The sequence below is a fragment of the Chelonus insularis genome, unplaced genomic scaffold (assembly GCF_013357705.1).
Source record: "Chelonus insularis isolate UGA/USDA-ARS -01 unplaced genomic scaffold, ASM1335770v1 contig_124_pilon, whole genome shotgun sequence".
NCBI lineage: Eukaryota > Metazoa > Arthropoda > Insecta > Hymenoptera > Braconidae > Chelonus > Chelonus insularis.
The window spans coordinates 40553-48995 of NW_023276365.1; the positions used below are offsets into that span (position 1 = coordinate 40553).

General features: G+C 30.6%; 3 protein-coding genes across 5 annotated transcripts; 1 reads left to right on the forward strand and 2 right to left on the reverse strand.

Annotated features, from left to right (window-relative positions):
• Positions 1 to 18: 18 nt before the first annotated feature.
• On the reverse strand, positions 19 to 916 carry LOC118067498 (uncharacterized). The gene is made up of 3 exons (XM_035084257.1): positions 780 to 916; positions 384 to 685; positions 19 to 275 (listed from the first exon to the last, which is right to left on the reverse strand). The coding sequence occupies exons 1-3, from the start codon at positions 784 to 786 to the stop codon at positions 153 to 155; spliced, it is 432 nt and encodes a 143-aa protein (XP_034940148.1). The 5' UTR covers positions 787 to 916; the 3' UTR covers positions 19 to 152.
• A 499-nt stretch (positions 917 to 1415) lies between these two features.
• Positions 1416 to 7194, forward strand: LOC118067475 (shootin-1). 3 transcript variants are annotated; one of them, XM_035084225.1, is made up of 9 exons: positions 1416 to 1772; positions 1835 to 2307; positions 3670 to 4173; positions 4843 to 4956; positions 5053 to 5147; positions 5224 to 5383; positions 5757 to 6572; positions 6704 to 6762; positions 6834 to 7194. In XM_035084225.1, the coding sequence occupies exons 3-9, from the start codon at positions 3678 to 3680 to the stop codon at positions 6987 to 6989; spliced, it is 1896 nt and encodes a 631-aa protein (XP_034940116.1). In that variant the 5' UTR covers positions 1416 to 1772; positions 1835 to 2307; positions 3670 to 3677; the 3' UTR covers positions 6990 to 7194. The 3 variants fall into 3 exon arrangements, with proteins under 3 accessions (XP_034940116.1, XP_034940108.1, XP_034940125.1); XM_035084217.1 differs by having other exon boundaries at positions 1416 to 1768; XM_035084234.1 differs by having other exon boundaries at positions 1416 to 2291.
• Positions 6775 to 8408, reverse strand: LOC118067492 (protein BCCIP homolog). The gene is made up of 3 exons (XM_035084246.1): positions 8222 to 8408; positions 7818 to 8081; positions 6775 to 7690 (listed from the first exon to the last, which is right to left on the reverse strand). The coding sequence occupies exons 1-3, from the start codon at positions 8333 to 8335 to the stop codon at positions 7160 to 7162; spliced, it is 909 nt and encodes a 302-aa protein (XP_034940137.1). The 5' UTR covers positions 8336 to 8408; the 3' UTR covers positions 6775 to 7159.
• Between the last annotated feature and the right edge of the window lie 35 nt (positions 8409 to 8443).

The following is an 8443-nucleotide window of genomic DNA, read 5'->3' on the forward strand; positions in this document are numbered from 1 at the left end:
GAATTTTAATATGCTCAATTACTTTTCTAAGTATGGAAACGATTATTAAAGTGTATAAATTGTTTTCACTTAAATTGATTAAAAGCTTAGTATTACTGGAAATAAATTCCAGTTTAATTCTCTAAAATTTTGAATAATTGATATAAATTTCATTAATAATCAGAATCGCTATATTCATCACTAAAATCACTGAAATCATCACTGTTATCAAGACTGAGATTCGAATCAATCTTCTTTTTTTGTGGAGGCGGTTTTAAACGACGTCCAGGTCTTTTCTAAAAATTTACACAAGCATATGTATTACAAAAATAATTTAAATAATAATACTTGTCAAATAATTTTCTTATCATGTTGATGTATAGTCAATGGAAACAAAGTGTTACTTTATAGTGACGTTCCCAAAATGATGAAAGATCCGTTTTATAGTTGTAAGCCTCTGTTCTAAATGATGATAGACAGTAAGTATCCATATCAGTTCTCGATAAAATCCCTAAAGAAACTGCATGGTCTAATTGCTCTTTTAATTCCAATTCTAAGAAATTAAAATTTCTTTCTACAGGATAATGTGTCAATAAATACTTGGCAATCATCTTTAAACTGACATAACTACGTCTCATCTGCAGCGATTCAACTGCATGGCGTATCATCTCCAGAGTTATTGAAGCAGACCCTCTGGGTTTTGGAGCTAAGTTAAGCAAATAAGATTAGATAGTAATATGATAGGGAGTAAAAATGGTATATTTTTACTCGTTATGTGATCAAGGATAAGAGTAAATTACCTGACATGGCTATTTACTTAATTGATTTTGATAAATTTTTACAAGATCAATGATTTGAAAATCAAATGTCACATTGTGTCGTGATAAAGTACGAGGAAAAAATTCCAAAATAAAGAAAAGGTTAATCTAATATTCACATGAAGTAAGGAATGTATCTATTATCATATTGTGGGATTGAACTAACACACGTATGAACATATGACAATCATATAATGATGAGTCAGTCTCACATTAAACCACAGAAAGTGGGGAATACTTTAACGATATCTTCAAGAAATAAGGAATATTTACCACACAAAGAGACAAAGACAAGTTAATCGAGTGTCAGAGCTATGACTAACGATTTAAAGGCTAACTTGATCATTTTAAACAGTATTTCAGTCATAATAAAAACTAAAATAAAAACTTGAGAAAAATCCAAATTGATCTTAAGCCTATTCCTGTCATATTGTGGTTTATTCTGAGTTGTTTTTTTAAGTATTAGCACGTAGAATGTGATTTTAATTACTTCAATCACGTCATAAAGATTTTTATAGAGGTCTTTGATGACAATAACAAGCAAATAGTAGATTATGTAGGCTTCAGATTGATAATAAATTACATGATATCATTTTCAACACTTTTTTATAACTGACAATTTTCTAGAGTAAAAAACAAGTGATGATGTTTGTAGTGGCTATAAAAATTGATACAAAAGTAATAAACGCAACTGGTTAGGAAGCTCTTAAAGTTCAATATTGAACAGATTGTAATTATTCATAAAATATACAGTCAATACATACACTTAAATTTGAATTGGATTTTTTTTAAATATAAACATTTTATTCATATACAAGAAGCCGTGCCCAAGTTTCACCCTAAGCTTGTTAATATTAATAAAAATAGAATGATTGTTCACAAGCCTTTAAAGTTTATAATAATTTATTCATGGATTTGATTAAATTTGTTTCTTCGAATTGGATCATAAGTAATATTAAAGTCATCAATGAGTAGGTAGACTTCAAGTTAATAGTAAATTATTCATTCATCGTTTGATATCAGCATATTTCTTTCAGAAGATGCAAAGGAATTTCATTCATCTTTAGAAAGCCAAGCCCAAGTTGGATCCAGACTTCTAAGGATCGATAAAAATTAGAGTAATTGTTAACAAGTCTTTGGAACTGGTAGAAGATTATTCACGGTTCCTATCAAAGCAGGTCTTTAGAGCTTCTGGGTCTGGAATGTGATTTTAACTTCTTAAACCTAACAAATGGACCCCACGCATGCTGGACCAGCCAAGCCCGTAGCACGTGGGAGAAGCACAGGCCATACCACGACAAATCGCAGTCTCGCTTAGCGTCTAGGAGGTTTTATACACCAGTACAGTCACGCCGGCGCCGCTACTTCGATATTACATATATCCCTGCACAACACTGTTTCCTTCATAAGTTTTTCTTCTTTCGCTACGTCAAGTACTTCTATCTCACACTGCACTTTGTGAAAGTTTCTTAGAACATTTTGCTACTCATGACAGTAAGATTCAATTAATGTAAGATCAATTATTATACGGTGTTTTAATTTTTAGTTTGAAATCTCTGGTGGTTGTGTTTTTTTTTGTTATTTGTTTTCAACATAGTAGTGTTAAATATCCGTGAATTCCAGTCAAGTGCAAATTCATGGACTAGAAAGACAAAGGAGATACCAGACTATTAATGCAGAGTGTGACTCAAGCTTGAGTTCTCTCGCAATCCAATAATATACGTAGTGTCTTTTAAGTGATATATCCACACTTGTGTATACACTTTCCTCTCAGAATATGCACAGATGAAATGATGATTCACTCTTCGTCACAATTAATTAAATTTATTCAATTAAAGTTAATTTTAACAATCATTTACATAATGAATTACTATTTGTAAAAATTTCTACGATAAGTTATTTCAATCCATTCGTAGTAAAATAATTATATAATGGTAGTATTTTAGAATTTTTTTTCGCAGCTTTACTCGGTAAATTTCCTAAGTTGAAAAAGGCTGCATGTTTATTTTGTCAGATGTGTAAAGAAACTACACTATAATGAGAAGTATGAAGCAATCAGGGAAAGTCTTTGAGGTCATACAATCTCTCTTGGAATAAATGCAAGTTCTAGTATAAACACGCACGTAACAGTCGATTATTTGAATATGTGAAGTCTTTCAGACACACATGGAAGAGATTTAGATTTATATTAGGCTTTCTCCTCGGAGGGGGCAGGAGGATGAGTATTTTTAGAGTGAATCTGTGTTCAATGAACCCCTTAGGGATCTCATGTCCTTTTTCCTACCCTTAATTTAACTTTATATTTATACAAAAAATCTAATAAATTTTATTAAACATATTTTAATTAATTCTTACAAGAAACAACCACCATTGATTTTTATCAAAAAAATGAATTATTTTATCATTACTTTTATTATTATTTACTTTTTTTGTGTAATTTATATTATTCATTCATTTACATAACAATACATCAAATTTTTTTTTTTAATTTTTTTTTACAAAATTCATTATTACAAAGGTAACATGATAATCTTGTTTATGAGATGAAATTTTTTGTAAATTTTACATGATCTGAGAAAAATTTGTCACATATATATTTCTCTGAGATATTTTTTCATTAATTTTCATCTTAAATTTCAACTGTAAAAAGAATTTATTTGCTTCCACTACTTGTAAATAATTATAATCCGTTTATTTCTGAGAAAAATGTATAAACTCTTATCATTAATCTTGAATCTAATTTTGTAATTAACTATAATAATCATCATTAATTTTTATCAGTGATGAGTCAATTGCGCCTTCCGCTTAAGAAGCGGATGAGCTTTTATATATAAGTATTTTATCAATCTAACGATTAATACTTCCCTTCCAGAAACGATCATGCATAGGAGTGAGTTGACCTGCAACATCTCGTCTCCAGAGATAGGACGAGTGAAGACACCGACTATGACTAATCATTCCCACATTCCAGTACCTAAATCTTTCATCACTCCTAACAAATCAACTCTACACTCGCTGACAAAGCGTGGAAACCTTTCTACCTCAATTGATAAAAATTCACCAAGTCCTACTTTGCAAGGTAGAATAACATCTGTGGCTGCTCATAAAGCGTCTTTTGAAAAACTTGATGCAGCAGCAGCTGCTACCAATCTTCAAAAACGAACTTTTAATGATAATTCGATCGTTTCCAATTTCCAAAGTAAATTTCAAGATAATGGACGACAATCACCAGTTAGAAAAACATTTAGCCCAAGTAATAGTTTCAAGTTGAATGGTACTAATAATAATACTGTAACAAGTCTGGATGTTAATTGGAAGCTTAAGTATGAGGATTCTGAAAAAAAGAGAAAAATTCTTCTGCAAAAATCGGAAATCGGTAAGATATTTTTAAAAATTATTTTGAATTTTTATAAATGAATGTTAATTTGTTGATACAAATCAAACAATCAATATTTTTCTTGAAAAAAATATTATTTTACGCTTAAAAATACTTTTTAAAGATTTTTTTTTTTAAAACAAGAATATTGTTTATTTTAATCAGTCAGAATCAAAATATATAAATATTTATGTTGTATAATTAGTTAAAGAATTAATTATTTTCAATCAATTTTTCAATTTTTGACGTTGTCAAACTTTATGTAAATCATTTATTTATTCTGAAGTAAAACATTAATATAGAAAAGTTTTTCTCAATTACCAAGCAATGCTTTTTACAGCTGTAAACGACTGTTGTAGTTATTTATAGTCAAATAAATAAACCTAAGCCAACTGTTCAAGCAATTAAATAGATAAATTTCGATAACTTCAAGGAATAATTTTGCTAAATATTCATTTTTTTAATCAACCTTAATTATTAAACAATCTTCTATCGACTTTTATGAATAAATATCATTCGTCATTAATCTTTTATTTACATGAAGAAAATATCCAAAGAAACATACATTTATAAAAAATTAATTTTAATATAAATATAGCAACAATATATTGTATATTGTTTCATAAAATAATTTAAACCAATTAATTATATTTTTATTATGATTTTCAGTGCACAAAGAACACACAGATCTTGAAAAAAGACACCAACAATTGGTCCGAGAAAATAGCACACTACAATCACAAGTACGTGATAAAGATGAGCAATTACAAAAATTACGAACAGGTACATTTAATCAATTACTATCAACACTCAGAGAGCCTTGAAGAGACTTCCTGAGAGACCCTAAATGGTTTAGTGCATATTGAATTCTTCTTTCAGTGTCAGAAGCAGTTTGCAAAGAGTATGAACAACTTAAACGTCAATATGACGTTGAGACGGGGGCGATGCACAAGGCGATGCAACAAGCATCTCAAGTAGGTTTTCAATGTCACTATACCAAGTCTCCATGATCGAATTGAAGCTTTTAAATTAATTTCCTCGATCTTACAGTGGTATAAGCAAAATCGACAGCTGAAGAGGAGATCACAAGTACTTGCTCAAAAGATCCTTGAATCACGCCCTGATGCCATGGCCGATGATTCATATCTTTCAGATGAGGTTGATGCTAATGAAGCTGACGATGCTGAAGAATTGCGTCAAACCATCTCTGGTGATTAGAAATTCATTTTACGATAACTCCATTGCTATTGAATTAAAATAATTATTCAATTCATTAAATTGTTGAATAATTATTGAAATATCTATTAATTAATGTAATTAGGAAATCTCATTTTTCATTTTTCTGACAAAAAACAATTAGAATATCAAATTATTTTATAATTATATAGCAATTTGATACATTGAGTACAATAACAAGAAATTTAATGACTAAAATGATCCTTTTGCATGATTAAAAATTCCAACAACGATAAGATAAATTTAATGTGCTATTTAAAATCTGTGATTTATAAGCAATCTATATTGTTTATCAATAAAGTATTTGTTATCAATCATTGTTTCATTATCAAATATATTTTTTACAGAATTAAGTGCTGAAGTGGCACGACTTCAAACTGAATTAAATTCTGCTAGGCTTCAAGAGTTTGAAGCTCAAGAGCAAGCAGCATTAACCAATGCCAGGTTAGAAGATGAGAAAGAAATGAGAGAAAAGGGTGAAGAAATAATCAAACAACTGACAATTCATAAGGAAAATATGGAACGAGTTTCTCGTATGGTAGCTGATGAAGTTCAAGCACTAAAAGTTCAGTGTGATCGAGAACGAGAAAATGCTAAAATAATGAAGATGGAAGCTGATAGAATGCAAAAAGAACGTAATGTTCTGGCTCATCAAAGTGCTCTGCTAATGGCAGAAGTGAGTGATGATCCGAATGGAAGGCTACTAACCGTTCTCCAAGAAGTTGAATCTCTTAAGTTACTCCTCGAAGAAGAAAAGCAGGAACACTTGGAGCAAATTCAACTACTTCAAGATAAGCTTGAAGAGAAAGAATCGAATGTAGAGTTTGAAATTGTAGAGGAGAAGTTAAAATTAGCTGAAGTTGAATTAAACATGATGCAGGAACGAGCCGAACGAGCTGAAAAAGAAGTCCAACGGTTGGAAGAGATTGTCAGAAAGTTGGAAGAAAAAATCTGTGAAATAGAGAAAAAAAGTACACCACCGCCTCCACCACTTCCACCACCACCTCCACCGCTCCCACAGTCATCGAGTATTTCAGCTTCTTCAGTTAAACTACTTACCAGAGAACGACAACAACATGACCAGAATAGAAATTCCGCTATTGTTGATATGGAAAATATGCTTGGAATTTCTAAGAAACCACCAGCAGTTCCTCAACAACCTGGTAATGATCCAAATACCTTACTATCAATAAAAACAAACCTAAAATTGCTTTTAAATACCAAGAAAAAAAATTCGAGACATATTACTTATTAAGTTGTTCTAAAGATTGATAAATAAATTGTTATGTTTCAGCAATTGATGATATTATAAACCAAATAAAAGGAGGAAGGTTTACACTCAAACAAACAGATGTAAGACATAAATTTATCAAGACAAGTATAAAATTTCATTTATTTCATGAATGCCTTTTTTTCTTATACAGAAGCAGAGAGAAGAGGAACGTCGAAGAAAGCGAGAAATGGAAAGCGCTCCAGCTGCAGTTTCAGAGATGTTAAACATACTTGGAACAATGAGAAGACGTGCTAAACCCGTCAGACAATCTCTTAATTTTCCAGACATGTCTACTCAGCTCAATTAAAATGCACAATGCATTCAACATCCAATTTGCAACGTAGATAAAAAAATAGGTGATTTCCAGCTCACGCACCTATCAATCTTTATATATATGTACATTAAAAAAATCATGTTTTCATTATCTTATTATATAAGCGTCGATGGAGAAGCATACAAGCCATGTAAATGTTCGAATTAATTTGCAATAAATTTTTTAATTTTATCAATCATTGGTTGTAGCTTTGATGCTTCAAAGAGCATCACACGTCTATAGGGAATCATTTCATCATCATCTTCTGCCCATGTTCCTGAAATTCCTGTATCAGATTCTTTATCGACTGAGAATTCAAACGTACATAGTGCATCTTCCTCAAGTACTTCTTCTTCTTGGTTGCTCCAAAATACTTCTGGTTCCTCAGTTCCTTTTTTCTTTGTAGATTTCTTTGCACTTGTCTTTGGTTTATACAATTTAGAAATCAAAACATAATATTGAAAGTCGTATGGCATTTTTTTGGCATTGGCCTTTTTTATATCAGACACTAAATTTTCAAGAAGTGGCACTGAAATATCTGCCGGAATATTAATAAATCTTTCATTGATTATTAAGCCTAGAGCTGCTGAATCGTTTTCCAAAATACTTTTGATCATCGCATTAGTTGAATCAGTTGCATAATCACTTGCTAATTCTTTCAAAAGATTTCTCAGTTGTTGAATACATTCTTCATTCTGTGGAATAAATTTATTTGAGGAATAATTGTTATAAATCATTATTACACAACAAAGTGAAAGATATCAAAAATATAAACATATGTTATCACAAAACATTTTCATTGATGATAAATTAAATATTTACCTGTCCCTGAGATATATTAATAATACTAGTAACTCCATAAACATCATTAACATCATCGTCATCGTCTTCATCATCATCATCATCGTCATCCCCAACTCCTTGTTTAACAACAGAGCCTACATAATTATGTGAAATAATATAATCAGCCAAAGCTTGAATATTAATATGTGCTTTCAAAAATAATTGTTGAAGCAAATTTTTAATTCCATGAAAATCAGAGTCTTCAGGTATACGTCCGACGAAATCAACCATAATCTTCTTCCCCTAAAAAAAGAAACAGAAAATTATTAATAATCTTTTTATGACATTTAAAGCTCCTCCGAGCACATGGTCATAGGTTAGGAAAACATTTCTCCGAAATTTCTATTGATAAACAACTAATTTATTTATACAAGTATATCTACCTGTTCATCATTTAAATCTTCTTCACCTTCATCACTATTTTCATCATTACTATCCACTTTTTCATTTTCTTTCGCATCATTATCAACCTCACGTTTTTTCGCCGGTGTAGCCATTTTAATTTAAATAGCTCAAAGTTGAGTGGCGCGCCGACAGATGGCGAGACCAAAATCTTTGAATGGCAATCGTCAATTAACATCCAAAGCAGTGGGGGATAAAATTAA

What these genes read in the sequence shown, in the direction of transcription:
- LOC118067498 (XM_035084257.1), bottom strand. An exon ending in TTTGGGAACGTCACTATAAA is followed by an intron (nt 276 to 383) that starts GTAACACTTTGT and finishes GTAAATTTTTAG; the next exon opens with AAAAGACCTGGACGTCGTTT.
- LOC118067492 (XM_035084246.1), bottom strand. Translation starts at nt 8,335, where the DNA reads ATGGCTACACCGGCGAAAAAACGTGAGGTTGATAATGATGCGAAAGAA. An exon ending in AAGATTTAAATGATGAACAG is followed by an intron (nt 8,082 to 8,221) that starts GTAGATATACTT and finishes TTCTTTTTTTAG; the next exon opens with GGGAAGAAGATTATGGTTGA. An exon ending in TTAATATATCTCAGGGACAG is followed by an intron (nt 7,691 to 7,817) that starts GTAAATATTTAA and finishes TTTATTCCACAG; the next exon opens with AATGAAGAATGTATTCAACA.
- LOC118067475 (XM_035084234.1), top strand. Translation starts at nt 3,678, where the DNA reads ATGCATAGGAGTGAGTTGACCTGCAACATCTCGTCTCCAGAGATAGGA. An exon ending in TCTGCAAAAATCGGAAATCG is followed by an intron (nt 4,174 to 4,842) that starts GTAAGATATTTT and finishes TATGATTTTCAG; the next exon opens with TGCACAAAGAACACACAGAT. An exon ending in TTACACTCAAACAAACAGAT is followed by an intron (nt 6,763 to 6,833) that starts GTAAGACATAAA and finishes TTTCTTATACAG; the next exon opens with AAGCAGAGAGAAGAGGAACG.